Genomic DNA, 18,810 nt, shown 5'->3' with positions numbered 1-18,810 from the left:
TATGGTGATAAGTTTTAAATTAAATACATCAGAGGATTTTGCCACTTAATTTCACTTAATAGTTGAGAGCCAGTTTGGTGCTGTGGTTAAGAACGGCAGGACTCTAATCTGGAGAATTGGGTTTGATTCCCCACTCCTCTGCTTGAAGCCAGCTGGGTGACCTTGGATCAGTCACAGCTTCTCGGAGCTCTCTCAGCCCCAACCACCTCACAGGGTGATTGTCATGAGGATAATAATAATACACTTTGTAAACCGCTCTGAGTGGGCGTTAAATTGTTCTGAATAAATCGAATGTTGTTGTATCTTGTAATAAGTGGTTCAACATTACTGATGTCTTCATTTTGTTGAGTTGGATACATGCTTTGGAAAGTCATGATGCTCATCAGCTTCCTTAGGCATCTACTTGAACTGGAAAAAATATTATACTCTTCTGATGGAAGATAATATAATGTAAAGCTGTCGCTCTCTAAATGTGAGACATCATGAACAATTTGCTAGATTAATTCCTAGACCAAACAATGTTGTGGTCTTAATCCTATATACTGTGAAGATATGATTGAACTAGTTATGGCATCAATTAAGTGGCCTTACGTTAGAGCAAAGATGCTAATTTTAACCTTGTGCCAGGGCAGAATAGTTGCTCTGCTCCTTGACATGAACAGGGAAGTACTGTGAGATGTGACTAGAAAGCTTACGCTTCTATAAGTTTTTCCCAGAAGATGCTGAGGAGATATGCTGTGCTGCACTATACTTTCCCCATGTAATCTATTGTAGTCTGTTTTCCGCATTGTCAGTTGGGTGATGGACTCACTGGGGGCATAGCTCTGTGTGTTTGCCTTGTTCACTGATGTCTGGAATGATTTCATGCGGAAGGATAAGAGGTTATGGGTTTGTTTGGAACTTATTTCTCCTGGCAGTAGGGCAGTCTAGAGTAGTATAAGAGCTATTCTGTAGTCTACAGTTTTGCAGCATGGAATACTGAGGCAAGTTGATTCCTTCTTAGTTCTGAATGCTATTTGCTTTAGTGATTGTATCATCTTTCTCTTTGATAGGGAAGTTGTCCACAGGGGAAATGCTCGTTCTCTGGTGAGTTCCATATTTGACATTAATATCTTGTTTTTTGTAACCATTTTAACAAGGAAAACTTAACCAAGATATAGAAACTACAGTAAAGAATGAACAAACACTAAGCAAACTTTACTGATTATCAACATAACTAAAAAAGAGGGAAGATGGACAGGGCCATCAAAAGCATTGATTCCAATTTCTCACTTAGGCAGTAACTTCGTTAAAAGGTTGTGTTGGCAATTACATACAGAAAAGGTTATGCCAAAATGGATTGTGTAAACATTTTTCAAGAACAACCCCAAACAAGACTCTGTATGCTAGTAGAATGCTTCTCAGAAATTGTCAAAGGAAAGGTAATATGAATTTATATCAGATTGGATTAATTTTCTGTGTGTATGTGCTTCTCTGAAGCACCTTATCAAATCAATGTACAAGTGGAATCCCCTTGGGATCTCTTCCAAGAAGCATAGAGGGTTTCGAGCAGAAATCATAGGGAACGTGTCCTGCCCAAGCCCCCTCAAAATACAGGAGATATTTGAGAGCAGCTTATATGTCTCATTTATCTAGATGAATGCTGTGCAGATTAAGATTGCACAGCCTTCTAAACCCTTTGACTTCATTGGAATTAGAAAAGTGTAATTCTGATTAGGATTGCAGAATGAAAGTTCTGTGCTCCAACTGCTCATCCCTAATCTGTTCAATGGATTGTGCTTTTATTTAACAGTGGGCATAATAGAGCAGGGGGAAATGGGTTAATTCTTATGATGATCTGTGCAAAGACCACTTTCAAACATTCCAACTTGGAAACCAATCTGATGGGCTGGTTATTTACTCATCAAAAGGGTCAAACATCTCTATGAAAATATGCAGTTTCTTTCATATATAATTTAATTTTTAACCATCTTCACAAAAGGTTGCAAGGTTGGCATTTCTCTCTAGAAGTATAAATGGAGTGATTTGGAAAGCTGTCGTAGGATAACAGTTAGCATGTTAGATTAGGACCTGGGACAACTGGGTTTGAGTCACCACTCTGCCATGCAAGTCACTGGGTTACCTTGGGGCTTGTCTCATTCTCTCAGCCTAACCACTTTACATGGTTGTTGTTGTGAGGATAAAGTGGAGTAGAGAACTATGTGATAACCTGCTTTGGGTCCTCACTGTGAAAAAAGCAGCATATAAATAAAATATTGGGGTGAAAATGTCTAAATAAATTATTTCATAAAATAAGTGAATGTAATTGCCAGTATAATGTTAAGCACATTTGGCATTTTTGAAGTTGTAATTAATATTTTTAGGTGATATCCCTTGAAATTGATTGAGGAGTACAATCTTTACAATCTGTTTTACTGATTGATAAACTGAGGGGGTGGGAGTAGAATAAAACTACAAATATATATTAAAATAATCCAAATAAATAATCAGGTTCCTAATTCTCCTGATTAGTTATGCAGGTTAAATCCCAGCCAACACTAAAATTCTTATTTATCTCTTGTTGCATGGTCAAAGAAATATTGTAATCACCAATCTAATATGAAGCTAAGAAGTAATCCAAGTGACGCAACAAAGAATGACAATGAAACTGAGGTGCCCCAGTGAACTCCATAGAAGAGAGTTAAATTTTGTTGAAACAGATGAGTGGACAACCGCATCCATGACGTATCACACACTGTTCTTGGGGTGTACTAAGTTTAGTATGTCAACAGTTTTGAGTACGTTCAGGATTTTTCTTAAACAATATAAAGGAAGTACATGCTTTATTTTTTTAAAAAAAATTAAAATGTTTCGGTAAAAATAAACTCCACATGAAGTTTTGAATTTTTTTTCTTGATTGAAAATTTCAGTTGAAGCATTTGTTGCTATTGGGTCGTAAAGTTAACATGAGGTGCTCTTTAAATTGTGTGTGTTAAACAGAAGTCAAAATAAACCTACTTGATCAGACCATGGTCTGTTTAGGACTTTGGAGAATTTTCCAATTCAGTTTTTTCCAGAAAACCCACATCACTGAACACAAGAACCTTCTTGGAGAGTATCTTAATAGTAAAAATGTTTATAGATTCTGCATTTGTACAGTGACTTTCAGTAACTCTCTCTTGTGTCTTTGAATGTTCTGATTTTCTTTTTATCCAAGCTTAGCTGAAGTAGTTTCTGCTTTACAGGTATTTCTCGATGCCAGGGACCAGTTTATGCCAACAGCAAGCAACATTTGTAAGTACACAGTTTACAAAGTCAGCTAATTTAATTAATTTAAGGTAGCGAAAGGATTCCTACAATCTCAGGCCCTAATCCATCACGTAGATTCAATATAGTTACTGTTAACTATGCCAAAGGTAGATGAATCCTTGAATTGTATAAATTATATAAATTAAGTAAACATATCCATTTGCTTGAAAAGGGTAGGATGCTGAGAGTACTGAAGCCCCGGTCAGTCATACTCAGGCCTCCTTAATCTTTTGAGTCTCTCCCTTCCAGTATTCATAGCTGTAAGGGCTTGACCCTTGTGCTTCTAACAAAATCTAAGATTCTCATGCAGCTAAATTCTGTATCTTTTGCTAGCTTCCACACTTATGTAGTACTGTGACTGTGGAATCCCTTGAATAATCACAGCCCTATCTCCCCGTTCAAGTCTTCTTGAAATGAGGGCTCTACAAATATTTTTTTAAAAATTTAAATCATATAACAAAAACAAAGTTCAGCAGTAATATGTTAAACATGGTAATATGGTCAATATATGTTCCATTAGCTGATCACATCAATACTTTTTACAGCAATTATGTGTTTCAGTTAGATGTGCTTAATAAATACAAATGCAATATTTTTGTGAGCATCTTCTTCTTTACAGTACCCTTGTCTCCATGCATTCTAAAAAGGGCAGCCATCTATTTAGAAAATTAGAGGAATAAGACAGATTATTAAATTGTGCAGACACTTTATCTAAGAGATTCTGTATCTTCTCATATCAGCACCCAGTGGGAGGCATATTCCATTTTTTTTTCCAGTACAAGGCAGTCAGAAATATTGCTGCCACTAGCCATGGTAAAATCAGTTCCCTTTTCAAGATAGGGAGGTTTTATGTATCAACATTTTCTAATAAAACAATGAAAGGGTCATAAGAGAATTTGTACTGTGCAATTGATTCTATATGTCTCAATCTTATCCCAAAACAAGCTGGTTTTCAGGCATGACCACAAACAGTGCAGAAAATTAGCTGGGATTCCATAGACTTTCCAACACAGACCTGAGAAGGCTCTGCAGATTTAATGCTAGGGACCTCCTCAGAATGCTCTGTCTCACTGTGATCACTGGCCTACGAAAATACAAGAGTGAGGAAGCTGAAGGGGAGAGAAAGCACTGGATCTTTTTAATATCGCCCACTCTGTGTTCTTTCTGTATATTTGTAGAAGTTAGTGGAGCATCTCTGCTCCACTTATCTCTGCTCCATCTTATCTAATATCTGAAGAACTGATGTGAATTGTAGAAGTTGCTGGTGATGAGGCAGGTGATCACTAAGAGTGTGTATGTGGCTACTATTTGTGGAAAAAACTGCCAGCCACACAGGGAAATTTAGCACTGCAGCTATATGTGGCATGGCTAAAACAATGCCATTTTTACTGTCCATTTGGAATGCTGCTGCTTGATCTCAGTCATTGTCCCTTCTGTCTATGGGAAGATGAAGAGAGTTTTATCAGAGCTGAGTGATTGAAATTCCCTGTAGTGCTGTTCTTTAAGATGAATAATCACTAGTATGTTCGCTGCAAGTCTGGTTTGGGTTTTTAAGACGGCTCAGTTACATCAGAAATCTCCCAAACCATTGGTCTTCCCATCATTTGGATACCTGACCAGGATAATTTCAGAAACATGGACTCCATGAATTACTGCGTGCCTGAAATTAAGCTCCTGAACTGAGATCCTTCTGGAACATGTGCTGTAATAACCAAAATACCATGGATGCAGTTCGTTGGTAATCCAGCAAACCACGACCTGCACTACTTAGTATGAAACCTGCTTAGTACAAAACCAGCACTACTTAGTCTTCCTGCAAGTGGCAAATTAAATCCTTTCTTCTTTCATGCTCTCCAGAGTAAATGGCTCCAGTGTCTTCACTGTCCGTTATTTCAGAACTTCCACAGCGTGTAGTAAGTATCTGAGAAGATTGCTTCTAATGGGGGGAGGCTGCAAATTTAGTCCCTGTTGATAGTCTTGCACCCCAAGTAAACTTGCCTCTGCCTTCTTGGTCTAAACGATTGTGCAGTGGTAATTTGAGGATGGAGGTGGGTGAGTTGGATGCAGCACTTGGGGAAGGACAGTTTTCAACTTTTCTTCCTACTGCCGATCCCACATTGAGCCTAGTGTGGTTCTTAGTGGTCTCCTGAATTTTGGGTGCAGCATTTCAAAGGACATTGTGGGCTTCATTGAAGGAAGAAGGAAAGTTCTGTTCCACTCACAGTACTTTGCCCAATCCTTCAAATCTGTTTTTTATCACACTGTTCCTTGTTAGCCAGTGTAGTATATTGGTTAGTGTTGAAGAACATGGAGATCCAGGTTCAAATCCCCATTCAGCTGTAAAAATTTGGCCAGTTGTAGTCTCCCTATTTGTAATGCTCTGAGGATAAAAGTAAGGAACCCTAATCTCCTGAGAAACCGTGGATGAAAGACAATTGGTGTGAGATGTTGTTGTTTTTTCTGCATAGTTTAGTGGACCTGTGAACTTGGTAGCATAAAATTTTGACTGGGCTTTAACATTTTATTATCCTTTCTAAACTTTCCTGTATTTTAGATTAAGTATTATTTATATTGCACCATCAACATGCATGGTACTTTATAGAATAACAAGCAATATTATAGAATTACAAGCAAAAACAATAGCTCCTTGCTCTGAGGAGCTTACAGTGTAAACCTTGAGAGTGCAGATATTGGAGGAATAAAACAGGTTGAATGGGCACCAATAGATAGGCATATTTATGCCTTGTTTTAGCAGGAATGAGAATTAAGTTGCTAAGCCACAGGCTTTGTGGAAGGGGTGGTGCTGAGTCTGTGTGACCAAAGAGAGAACAGTGATACCATGTAGGTATACTAGGAGGGGATTCTATGCATAAGAGGCTCCAAGGCTGGATTCATTTAGGGAGCATCTGCCTTTACTTCGTGGTCCTTCCATGGGCATCCCTTTCTAGTAATGGCCCGTTGTTTACATATATTCCAGAGCCAGACATGGCAAAACCTGAAATACTGTTCCACCACAAATATGTTTGTAACTTCTGCAGGGGAAGACATTGTTACAGTGAACACACCAGCATTTGCAGAATCAGTCACAGAGGGAGATGTCAGGTGGGAGAAAGGTAAGAGGCTGCTCCTTTTCTCTGAGTCATTGTATATAATCTCTGTGAGAATGCTCAAGTCCTGATTGGGAAAAGCCCTGGGTGCTGTTACTCTATAGATGATACATTGTCCCAAGCATGTTAGTTATAATGAGGACAGTGGTCTGTAAACAGATCTCTGTGCACAGCCTCCACTGTATGCCTGTGCATCCCATTGTTGTGATCTTACAGGTTCACAGAGTGAGAATTCAGGGCTTCTGTGAAGCATTGCTATGGGTTGGAAGAAAGTGGTGAAACTCTGCTCCTGTACTCACTGCCATTTTTTCACTGTTTAGCTGTGGGAGACACAGTATCAGAAGATGAAGTGGTGTGTGAGATAGAAACAGACAAGGTAAATGTCTTGTTTTCCAATTACTTTATGTGCAGATGTTAATGGTATAACACCTAGGTCAGGGCAGTCAAATGACTCCAAACAGTTTAATATTTTTTAATAAAAGTAAATATTCTTGCTTTCTCTTGCACCTGCTGGGAGCTGACATGTCTTCCATCATTTTCAGATTGAGAGCAAATCCGTTTTTGTACCAGAAAATGCTGTTACACATTGTGCCACTTGACTTCCTTCATGGGCTCTAGACCTATGAATAGCTCTTTTAACTATGTTTGGGTCTCCTGCCTTCATGTGATAAATTAGAGTTGGTTTGAAATACGTACTTGAAGGTGTGGTACGTGTACGACACTTTCCTACCTTCTGTTCTGCTAACATTTTAATGTGCCATTAATTCTTGTTGAAGGGCTACTGTCCCATTTTCATACTTATTTCCTACCCGAGATGAGTGGGGTATTCATTTATCTTCCATCTGCAGACGTCTGTGCAGGTTCCAGCTCCAGCAGCTGGTGTAATTGAAGCGCTTCTGGTCCCTGATGGAGGGAAAGTGGAAGGAGGAACACCTCTGTTCAAACTCAGGAAAAGCGGAGGTAAATCAGGAACATGCAATTAAACAGGTCATTTTCTATGCCATCTGCTGGAAGTTCCAGAGACTGAGATGCTGACAAACATTTTAAACCAGGTCATGGTGGATTCTGTAATGAAAAAAAAAATGTGCGCAATGATGCAGATTCTGTAACTAGGTTGTATCATACGGATTAGATTGGGCTTTTGGTTTACTTACAGCGGCAAATGTTTGCAATCTTCTATAGGCAGTGTAGAACAACATTATGGCACGTGAGTATTTTGAGAGGTAGAAAGGAAGGGGCAGATTCAGGTGTGGGGAGGTGAGCTTTATGCCTGGGTAGGTTTACTTTGACTTCCAGAGGCTTGGTTTTTAAGGCAGCAGCTGCTCTCCATAGTCATCTTCATTTTTTAACTTTGATATACTTTATTTTTCAGATATAAAGTACAACATGTTGTTCTATTTTCTAATTTACAATTATAAATACAAATAACTATTTACATCAACATTCACATACAATTTTACTTGTTATATATAATACTGTATAGGATTTGACAATATACAGATTTGTAATTTAACTGTGATATTCTCTTGGTTAGACTAACCCCAATTATATAAATTTAAGATTGCTTGGTATGATATTTTTGGTGTTTATGTTATTGACAGTAATAAATTCAAAAAATGGGAACCATGTTTCCATTAAGTTTGTTGTTTTGGGAAAGTTTCCAACTTGGTAGATTCTATCATTCATCTTTTCAAATATGAAGTGGTCCCAGATTTTTAAATGCTAGTTTGTTATTGTGGGTGTTGAGTGAGCTTTCCATCTAGAAACGATGACATTTTTTCCCCATAGTCTTCTGATTAGTGGCTGCTGTTTTGTGATCAAAAGCATTTCATAAGTAGCCAAACATTAAGATCACAGATTCTGTGTCCTTTATTTAGAGGCTGGTAATCCTATACATAAATATAATAGTAACTCTTCAGCATTTCTGGTAGAAGCTCTGCTTAACTGGATGCCTCTTAATATGAAAATATTGTGTTTAAATATTTTCTTGCATACACAGAGCTTACCTCAGTCATGCACTGAAGACCCTTACATTGTGATAGGAGCTACTGCCAAGGAAACATTTTTTAAACTCTGCACAGCCAATCGGAAGCCCTTCTGGTCAAAAGCCCCATCTAGCTCCGATACCCTGCTGGGGACCCCTAACATAGGTGGCCCCGGGTGAAAGGTGGCAATGAGGAAAAGTAAAATGGCTGTAAATTCAAACCACTTGGTACTTCTCTTTACTTGCACTTACTGAGCAGCTAAAAGCATAGCTTACAGGCTCAGATACAATTACAGAGTAAAATAAACCTAACTCACAATAGCTGGTTTGTGTGCCTGAAACCAATGTGCATGCAATACATTTTGGGCTACTAGTCCAGGAATTTTATACTACTAATACAAACCCTTTGTATCCAAAAGAGTGAATTTTTACAACTTGTTCCAGGTAGAGCCTTTGGTCTACCTGCATTTGTAACTGTCTTGTTTTCTGTTATTCAGCTGCACCTGCTAAGGCAAAACCACCAGCAGCGGCACCTTCAGCCCCTGCCCCTGAGCCAGTTGCTCCTGCAGCTGCTGCTGCTGCACCACCCCCTGCAGCACCAATTCCCACTACGATGCCTCCTGTGCCCCCTGTGTCAACATTGCCTATTGATGCTAAACCAGGTGAGTTCCAGCAGCCTCTAGTCCTCCTCAGTTAATCTTCTTCCACCTGTATTACTAACTAGAGAATCTGAACAGAGGGCAGGAGAAGTAACCAAGTGTGCTGGTTCAGCAACTTCTCTCTTGCTATATGAACTTCTGGCACCCTAAACAACTTTCAGCTCCTTCTAGAATGGCTTTAGTCTTACTCCATTACCAGCTGTTATGTGAACCCTGTTCTTTCAAGCCTTTGACATCTTTTTGTATTTACTTTCAGTGTCTGCAGTAAAGCCAGCAGCAGCTCCAGCAGCTGCTCCTGCTGTGGAACCTGGGGCCAGCAAGGGTGTCAGATCGGAGCACAGGGTAATTGGATGCTTTTCTGAGCTGTCAGCAGAGGATGATGGGGAATGAGGTGGATGGCCACCTCTTGAATACGGTGAAGGAGTAATAAATACCCTGTGGTTGGGGCAGTTCTCTAGCCTGAGAAGGGTAAAGAGAACTCGCAAGATGTGGTGATCAAGTTGTGATACATGGCCATTAGGCCATGGTTGAATGCAGTAGTGCTGGTTCATGAGTTGTGCCTTTGTTACTTGATGTCTTCTACAGTAGCAGTGGTCAATAATGAAATCCCATGGTTTACATGACTAAGTTGGTTGTAGTGTTGCTTATGTGAATGTTGGAACTGTGGCGTGTTTCACAGCTCATGCTGCAATCTTGCTCAGTGTCCCAACCCATGAACCTCTTTTGAAATCTGTCAGTTTGATTTCAAATACCTTTAGAATTATTTGGTTTCATCTTCTCAGCAGAGCACTCTTTAGGCTTGCAGATAGGTTTAACAAAGCTAGGTTGGAAAATTCCTGGAGATTTGGGAGCAGAGTCCAAGAAGGGCAGAGTTGGAGAAGGGGAGGGAACTCAGCAGGGCTGTGGTGTCATAGAGTCCATCCTGTGAAGTTGCCGTTTCCTCCAGGGGAACTAATATCTGTAGTCTGGAGAACAGTTGTAGTTTCAGAGAACCTCAGGCACTACCAGGAGGTTGGCAAGCCTGTTTGCTGGCCTCTAGCTGACATAAACAGTGTGGTAGCTTTCTAGGTTCATTGCTCAGAAAAATATACCACCTTGCTTATTTATTGTGTTATTTTGTGTGGCAGCCTGTCTCAGTGGGTTAAGGAAGAGGAGGTTTCCACTGCTTTCTTTGTGTTGTTTCAGGCATAAGATAGTTTTTTTCCCCCCATCGCCTCTTTCTCTGTGCAGGTGAAAATGAACAGGATGCGTCAGCGTATTGCTCAGCGCCTAAAAGAGGCTCAAAATACATGTGCCATGCTGACCACCTTTAATGAAGTTGACATGAGGTAAAGATGATGACCAGTTGATTTTGCGCTTGGTAACAGCAGGAACTTGGGGTAAATAGGCACACAGTGGTCTGGTCCTCACCAAGCGTATGTATTTCTAGATTGGTGTTAACATCCCAGGGCAAAGTGTTTATTTCTGGCTGTAGGTTTGTGACCAACATGCTGGGGGGAAATTTGTTAGTAGAGCTTAAAAAACTGGCTACTGTGTGAAAGACTGTCTTGTATAAACCTCTCTTGTTGGTTAATGTATATGGTGAAGCTTCTAAGGAGTAATGCAGCTTACCAAAAGATGGTCCTGAACTTCTCACCCAGTCCCTGCATGTCCCTTATGTCTGTATTTGAGAGTGAAGGAGCCAGCATTCTTCAAACCGTGTGTTTGTATGGGTCGAGCCCTAATGGGTTTGGGGAGGGGGAAGCTTAAGTTTCAGTGCATTAAGGGAAATGGTGGCCAAATCAAATTGCCTCATGAAATCCTACCCTGCTTCTTAAGACAAAACATGTAAATATTTTGTGTCTGAAATAATAAGGTTGGCAAAACAGCCGTGATTGGAGAGGAAGTGCTGCAACTTATCTCCTTTTACAGGCTAATGGGTGTCCCATTACTCTGGCCTTAAGCTCTTGCTGTAGCCAGTAATTTGTTTTCAATTGATTGCCCCAAGCCCATATGCCGTGTAGTCGTCTTGCAAGGACCTAGGCTAAGGCCCTTTGCTTCCCCACTGGGGGAGTCAGTGTCGGCTGTGAAAATGTTGCTCATGATGGCTTCCTCTTCTCAAACCACAACTTTATTCCGGCAGCCCCTGTGCCTTGGGAGGCAGTAATGTTTTTGGATGGTAATCCTACCTCTAAACAAGATTAGACAAGGGAAAACAAACAGTCTTGGCCCCAAGGGGCACTCTGACTCTCAAATCTGCCTCTGTACAGCCACACTGTCTGGGAAGTGGAAGATGAAGGTTAACGTTTCTATCTCTGTCTACAATTGTCAAGAGAAAAATGTTCCAGCTGTGTGGTCGGTCTCTGTAGCAATGTGAATGAAGGAAACTTTTATTTTCTGTTCTCTCAAGAATATTTCAAAGAATCCTACAAGGGGCATAGCCCTAAAATGTATACTCTGCCCTAGCTTTTTAAACATGGCCAAAGAAACAGGGCTTGTAGACACAGGAAGCTGGACCTTGCCTCTCCATCCTGGTACTTGTAGTATCCTTGGTAGTAAATATTCTTATGGTGGCTTTTCCAGTAACATCCAAGAAATGAGAGCTCGGCACAAAGAAACCTTCCTGAAGAAGCACAATCTGAAGCTTGGCTTTATGTCTGCCTTTGTGAAAGCTGCAGCCTTTGCCTTGCAAGATCAGCCTAGTGTGAACGCAGGTGAGAGGAATGACGGCATGTTCCCGAGATGAAGATTGTCTGTAAGTGAACACGGATTCTGCGGGACTCGGAGAGTTTCAGACTTCCTAATTTTAAGTGTGGTGTTCAGCTGAGAGTCTCCACTCTACTTTTGGTTGTCTTAATGGCACTTGTCACAGTACAGTTTTCCTGGAAAGGCCCTTTCTCAGCAAACTGCTTTCCATATATGGATGGAGAGGTGACCCTTAACATCCAAGCCTAATCTGTTCCGCTGTAATTAAAGCACATGTCACCATATTCATAAATTGGTCTTATTGGGAAAGCAGTTCGGTCGCGGAGATTCAGCCTCTGAAAAGAGACTAAATTGAAATTTGTTTTACAGCCTGAGAAAACTTCAATCCACTTTCTCACCATTCATGTTTCTTTGTGCTCAGGCAAATTAGATTTGGTCTTCTCTCATACTGAGTTTCAGTGAACGAAAGAAAGGGTTGAGCTTGACTTTGGCTTCTTTTGGGCCCTCCTGGGTAAATCCTCAGCTCCTGAGCTTCTTGATGTAATAGTCTGCTCTTCTTTCTCAATGTAGTGATTGATGATACAACCAAAGAGATCGTGTACAGGGAATACGTGGATATCAGCGTTGCTGTTGCAACTCCTAGGGTATGTTCTGTGGGACTGTCTTTTGGCTGATCAAACCTGCAGTTCAGATTAATGGGGAAAGGTGAGGGCTGGCTGTGCAGTAGAGTGAAAAATAGGTTCACGTACCATATGTGAGCCTGTCTTGTTCTGTAGTTCCAGCTGCATCGTCCCAAATGGATGCCCAACTGTAGGCCTAGTGGGTTGAACTGGAGATGATCCTTTTTCTGACTGAAAGGACAGGATGCTCTGTACGGTGCTAGGGAAATTTTTATGTGCTTGCCACTCATATTATCAAACAAAACACGAGGACTAATGCTTAACTTAAAGATTTAGCCTATAGCCATTGTCTAGAGGAAGGTGTCTTCAGGAGAAGTATCCCTTGGGAAAGGATACTGTATGGAAGCAGGGCTCCTAATGGCTGGAAACTATACTGAGAAGCAAACTTCTACCTGGCGTACTACAGTTCCTTAATGCTGGATAGTAAAGCAAAAGAGGCTTTGGCCTGTGAATTTATTATATTTCTCCAAGTAAGTGAGCTGGAGCCAGTTCCATGATTCCTGCTTATTGAGTTAAACCTTCTGAACTATCACAAGATTTTGCTTTGTAAAAAATACATCAAACCACTTGTGGCCCTAAATCATTATTTAACCCTGTCTCTCACAAACTAACAATGATATAATATTTTACTGGAGAAGCTCATTCTTTGGGCTCTTCCAGTCTCTGCTTTTTCTAAATAAACCTCTGTGCTAAATTATGACAACTTTCTCTCCTTTGTCTTTGCTATACTGTAATATTTGTTACATTTGAGTCTAAGAGATCTTTGTTCTTTGTAGGGCCTTGTGGTGCCAGTGATCAGAAATGTAGAAACAATGACCTTTGCTGATATCGAACGAAGCATCAGCGAGCTGGGAGAGAAGGTAAATTAGGGTGGGTGGGAGATGAGAGTCCCCAGAGTGAGATTGGACACTCAACTTACTTGGGGTGACTGAGAAAGAAAAATAAGGGGGAAATGACTGTTTCCTTGAAGACACATTAAGAAGATAACAGGTAAAAGTGGCAGTATAAATGTTCCAGCAAATGTCTGATGATAAGAAGGGCAGCGCATCTGTGGAGTCTCCATTTCCAGAAACCATAAAACAAAGGCCCATCTCATCTGCCATCCTGTTTCCAACAGTAGTCAACCAGGAAATCCACACACAAGACATGAAGGCAACAGTGTTCCTAGTTACCCTATCCCTAACATCTGTCATTCAGAGGTACACTGCCTCTGAACATGGAGGTTGCACTGAACCATTATGACTAGTAGCCATTGATGAACTTCACCTTCAGGAATCCCATTTGAAAGCCACATAAGCCAAGTTGTCATTGCCACATCCTGTGGCAGTTTGGACAAAAGCCATTTTAATACTGATTAGCTCCAGAGTATAATAGTCTCATGCTTCAAAGAGGTGCTTTGTGGCACCTTAAAGAATATATTGTGGCACAGTATATTTGTTAGTCTTTACCACAAAACTCATTTTAGTTTTTTGATCATAGTAATTTTCCTTATGGTATAAAACCAAGGCTGATTCACATTTATGAGACTATGAAAAGAGAATTCTGAAGGAGTCCAGAGCAGCTACTAGAGGTGACAGCTGTTCATCACGTTCTGTCTGGCATGCATTTATGCACTTTGTGCAGTGTTGAGGTTACAAAATGATCCCTTTCACTGGCACTGAAGTAATTGTGCTTGTGTTCCTTTTCTGCTTGCTGGTCAATTGGCATGAAGTTGCTGATCTAAGTACAATGTGTCAGGGCAGATTATTGTATGATCCGCCTGAACTCACAGTACTCACAACCCCTCTGGATATTTTGGCTATTTAGAATGTAGTAGCTCTCTTAACTATAATGGTAATGTTTGCTTATCCTGAAGTTATGAAGGGATCATGCCTACAACTTCATTTAATACCTCTGCCAAGATTGGCAGGTGATGCTTGGTGCCTATCTACCTGTATTGGGGTTCCTCGGTGCATTATATATGGCCCTAAAAACTGGTTGCAGATGGCCTGGTATGGATTGGGATAGTGGTGCTGGGAGTGGGGTTAAAACTTACCTCCCATTTCCCTGATTAAAAATAGATGCTAATTGGGGGGGATGCCTGTATCGTGACTGTCTTTTTGTTTTTCTCATTGGAAGTAACGGGAATAAAGATTTTCTGTCAGAGGCAGAGGTAACCATGCACCATGGCCCCCCAGTCCACACTCTAACACACACACACACACACATCCCCCCCCCCCCATTTTTTAGAACCAATAACATATTGGGAGTTGCAGAACCCCCAGTTGGGTAGAATTTGACCCTTGCCTCAGCAGTTGGGAGGGAGCTGTCCATGGTATCAAATAACTAAAGTATTTTGGCAGCTGGGAATCAGCAGCCTGAGTTCTGTTTCCTTATCACTTTCCCGTTGCGTGATAATTTCAGGTGTTCCTGATAACTGTTTTTTCTAATTTCAGGCACGAAAAAATGAGCTTGCCATTGAGGATATGGATGGTGGCACATTCACCATCAGCAATGGCGGTGTATTTGGATCCCTTTTTGGGACACCCATCATCAACCCCCCTCAGTCAGCTATCTTGGGCATGCATGGCATCTTTGATAGACCTGTTGCAGTTGGAGGCAAAGTAAGTACTACATGGAACATCCCAGACTGCTTGGTTTAATGGCCCTTTAAACATTACTTTTACTTTGTGCGGTATAGCTGTTTCACAAGAGGGTTCCTCACACCTTTAAATGAGTCTTTCCACGTAGGCAGAGGCCAGTCATGCAGATGTCCCCTGCGCCATCTTGGAGTCACTCACCAAAAAACAATTCCCGTTTGGTGAGGGTAATGTCTATAGAAGCCCTTAATCCAGACTAAAAAGTCTGGATTGAGTCTTTAACCTTGACCTGCCAAGTACAGTAGGAAAGGATCACCAGTTGGAAATATAGGGTGTATAAGGTTGCTACAGAATAACAAATCTTGGCAAATATTTAGGTTCTTGGCTACTACAGGGAAATGGGAATGTGTGGCATTTGTTGGGAATATTACGGCAAAGTTTAAATTGTACGTGTGTTATGTGCCGTCAAGTCGCCTCTGGCAACCCTAGTGAGTGAAAGACCTCCAAAACATCCTATCATTAACAGACTTGCTCAGTTCTTGCAACCTGGAGGATGTGGCTTCTTTTATTGAGTCAAGCCATCTTGTTTTAGATCTTCCTCTTAAAGTTTCAACTAATAAAATATAAAATACCTTTGCAGTACCAATACTACTAGAAAGGAGAGGAGTGGGGGTGGGGGGGACCAACCAAGCCACTAAGAAAGTGAAGTAGAAATTATGGTACATGTGTAGGGCAGAGAGACAAGACAGGCTTTTCTATCCTCCCTCCCCACCATCCTGTTGTAGTGAAAAGTCCCAGCCTGTAAATACAGAAAAAACAAGTACATTGTTGGTGTGTTAATCCCTCCATTAGCATTGCAAGGTTGCCAGCCATTTTCAGATCTGTTGCTGCAATGATGAAACAGCTTTTTTAATCAATAAAAACAGAGGTTTCTTCAGAAGCATCTACACTGCTACTGCAGAATATAGCTTTATTCTGAGGATACTTACTATCTCTTATTTGGGGATCAGAGACCCAAATGCATTCCATGTTGCTTCTCAGTCTAGTAGGTTTGTGTCTAAAAAGATGATTGCTGAATGACTTAATGGAGGCATTTCTCCCTTGTAGGCTGAGGTGCGACCAATGATGTATGTGGCACTGACATATGACCACCGGTTGATAGATGGCAGAGAGGCAGTGACTTTCCTGCGTAAGATCAAGGCTGTGGTGGAAGATCCTCGTGTGCTGCTGCTTGATCTGTAGAGGGCAGCAGCACCACCCCACCCAGCAGAGCACGGATGCAGCACCAGCAGACAAAACAGAGGACATTCAGGAATCAGCAGGGCTTCATTCCAGTCTCCTCCTCCGCTACCTTAGTGGCAGGGGTTGCTTTGAAAGGAACCCCAAGGGTTGTGTGCCATCCATCTTCCCTGTCTCTTCCAGTGATGGGTCACTTTCTTCCCAGGGCAAACAAGAAGCTGTTATAGGCTGTTCTGTTACAGCCTGTGGTGTTCACTCCAAGTAGATCTGGCCTCACCTTTCTCCTGACATCTCCTGGGGATCGAAGCTGCCTGGTGCTTAGCTAGAGCTGCCTTCCTAAAGCTGCTCTTGCACAGAATTTCAGCTTTAATTAATCATCACCAGGGCTGGATGCCAGGCAGAGTTGTTGCTGGGTCTGTACTCAACTTGAAGGCTCTAGCTCTTTCACGCAGCAAAGCTCGCCTGGGCTCCCTTAAGGTGATTCTCTTGCAGTGCCTGATCATATACACTTTCAGCAATGGGGAAAGTAAATTCTTACTCCAGCCACCTGGTGGGCTTTTTTTTAACCTTAGTGGGCTACTGCCTTCCCAGCCATTTTCTACTCCCTGTAGTAGTAGCCCAGAGGTAGTTCTAAGATTGCTTTCAGGGATCTCCCTCCCCATCTTCTGCTATACTATACCTTCAGGAGCAAGAAAGTGGAAGAAACAGCTCTTGCTCTCCCACGTGAAGTTTGTGTGTGTGTGTTTTAACCTCTAGTGGGACAGAATTGGCATCCCCTGTAGCTACTGGACTCCGTTCACAAGTAGTTTGGAGATTAGGGGAAGGTTGTAGGCCTCTGCAGCTGTCCTGCATTCCATCTCTAATCCTCAGTGGATGGCTCCATCAACTTCCTGTCTGCAGTGACTGCACTGATTGTATGCTGATGTGGGTTGGGATGAGACCATTGCCACGGCATGTTTTCTCAACCCAAGCTGCTGGTTCATGGGGACATATCCTTAGTACAATAGCGTGCACATGTATTGTTGAGTGAGAGGGTTGCTAGTGCCTGCAGGGTTTATTACTCTTCTCTGCTGCACAGAACTTGTAATTAAAGTATTTAACGCAACAGATTTTAAATGAAATAAAACAAGGAAATTATGTGTGTGAGTGTATACGAAAGCTGGGAGAATAACTGGGGGAAGGAGCTGAGCTAGGTAAGTTATAGAGTGCTTGCCCTTCCTGCTCTTAGGAAAGGAAATAAATTCACTTCTGAGACTGGGGAGCTCCCAGCCTATCCTGATGAGCTGTCTTAAATGTTAGGGCTGGACTGTCGAGGAAATTGTAATTCATTGAGAACATTAGGACTGAATGGAGAGAGAGGGAATAAATGCTTCAGCTTAAGAATGACTGGTGGTCTGAGTTACAACAGTGAGAATTTGAGGATAAGGTGCTGATGATGGAACAAAACGCAGCACTTGGGTATAAGGGACAGCCTGCGTAGTTGAAACGCTTGCAAATTAACCCTCCACTGCTATATTTGTCTCCTCTGTCCAAGCTCAACAAGTTAGTCTGTGAGAGATAACTAGACATGCAGCTGGCTGCTGCTTTGATATTCAGCTGCTCCTCAGTCTGTAGTTTAAAATGGATTGCTGCTTTTTACTTGGGTAAATGTTAAAAGCAGGGCTCATTTCGAGGGGGAACGCGCAGGAACACAGTTCGGGCAGTTCCCCAAAGAGGTCACGTCAGGTGGCCTTGCCCACCTGACTCTCAGCCATTTGGGGCCTGGATTGGGGCTGAAACGGCCTGGATCGGGCCTCTGACGGGTGGTGGATCTATCTCCCGCTCATCAGCGGCTCGATCCTGACCATTTTGGAGCCCCTTTCAGCCATTTTCAGCCCCTTTTTGCCATTCTGGGTCCAATTTCAGCACTGAATGGCCAGTATTGGGTCCAAAACAGCCAGAACAGGTGATGTCAGGGAGTGTGGCATATGCAAATCAGTTATACTAATGACATACTTCCGGTGATGGCAAGAGGCGTGGCATATGCTAATGAGTTATGCTAATGAGTTCCTCCAGCTCTTTTTCTACGAAATGACCCCTGGTTAAAAGTATTAGGAATTCCTGAATTACAGTTGAAGAACCACTATTCTATCAGTATCTTCTAGTTTAGATGACTTCTGATCAATAGAGAATCCGATGATACTCAAATTTATGGTTGGTATAGTAAAACAACTGCAGGTGTTGCTTTGTGACAGGTTCCCAGGACTACTATAGGCACTGACGTATCAAGAATGGATACTAAATGGCACAGAAAATCCCTTCATGTAGACTATACAAAGAAGGAATGCAGAAGGGCATTAGCACCGGAAGTAGTTCTGTGTAGTCTAGCTGTAGTTAAAGGGGATGGAAGTGTATGGTTGGCCTGAGAAAACGGATAGCTGATCCCTAAGAAACATTGTGTTACTAAGTGTTTAAGACAAGCCTAAATTCTTTTACATGATGGGAAAAGGGTTCTTTGGATGTGATTTTCCAGAAAAATTGAAAGCTTGACCTGAAGTCCGTACCTGACAGTGCTATGGCCTTACTTTTGCTGCCTTGGTCAAGTTTGTG

The 18,810-nt window shown here is 41.6% G+C and overlaps 1 protein-coding gene across 1 annotated transcript; it reads left to right on the top strand.

Annotated features, from left to right (window-relative positions):
- The first annotated feature begins 2,616 nt into the window (after positions 1-2,616).
- Positions 2,617-17,358, top strand: DLST (dihydrolipoamide S-succinyltransferase). The gene is made up of 14 exons (XM_054970557.1): positions 2,617-2,777; positions 3,225-3,273; positions 5,146-5,201; positions 6,327-6,401; positions 6,716-6,771; positions 7,244-7,355; positions 8,877-9,041; positions 9,295-9,380; positions 10,269-10,366; positions 11,601-11,731; positions 12,294-12,367; positions 13,180-13,263; positions 14,839-15,006; positions 16,090-17,358. The coding sequence occupies exons 1-14, from the start codon at positions 2,636-2,638 to the stop codon at positions 16,222-16,224; spliced, it is 1,431 nt and encodes a 476-aa protein (XP_054826532.1). The 5' UTR covers positions 2,617-2,635; the 3' UTR covers positions 16,225-17,358.
- The last annotated feature ends 1,452 nt before the right edge of the window (positions 17,359-18,810 follow it).

The sequence above is a fragment of the Eublepharis macularius genome, chromosome 2, assembly GCF_028583425.1.
Source record: "Eublepharis macularius isolate TG4126 chromosome 2, MPM_Emac_v1.0, whole genome shotgun sequence".
In the NCBI taxonomy this organism is placed as follows: Eukaryota; Metazoa; Chordata; class Lepidosauria; order Squamata; family Eublepharidae; genus Eublepharis; species Eublepharis macularius.
Note: the sequence above shows the minus strand (reverse complement) of the source record. Positions and strands in the feature narration are given on the sequence as shown.

Excerpts from the sequence above, each read along its gene's own strand:
- DLST (XM_054970557.1), top strand. The coding sequence starts at position 2,636 with ATGACAATGAAACTGAGGTGCCCCAGTGAACTCCATAGAAGAGAGTTA. Across the intron at positions 3,274-5,145 it reads GCCAACAGCAAGCAACATTT|AGTAAATGGCTCCAGTGTCT; the intron begins GTAAGTACACAG and ends CATGCTCTCCAG. Across the intron at positions 9,042-9,294 it reads GCCTATTGATGCTAAACCAG|TGTCTGCAGTAAAGCCAGCA; the intron begins GTGAGTTCCAGC and ends ATTTACTTTCAG.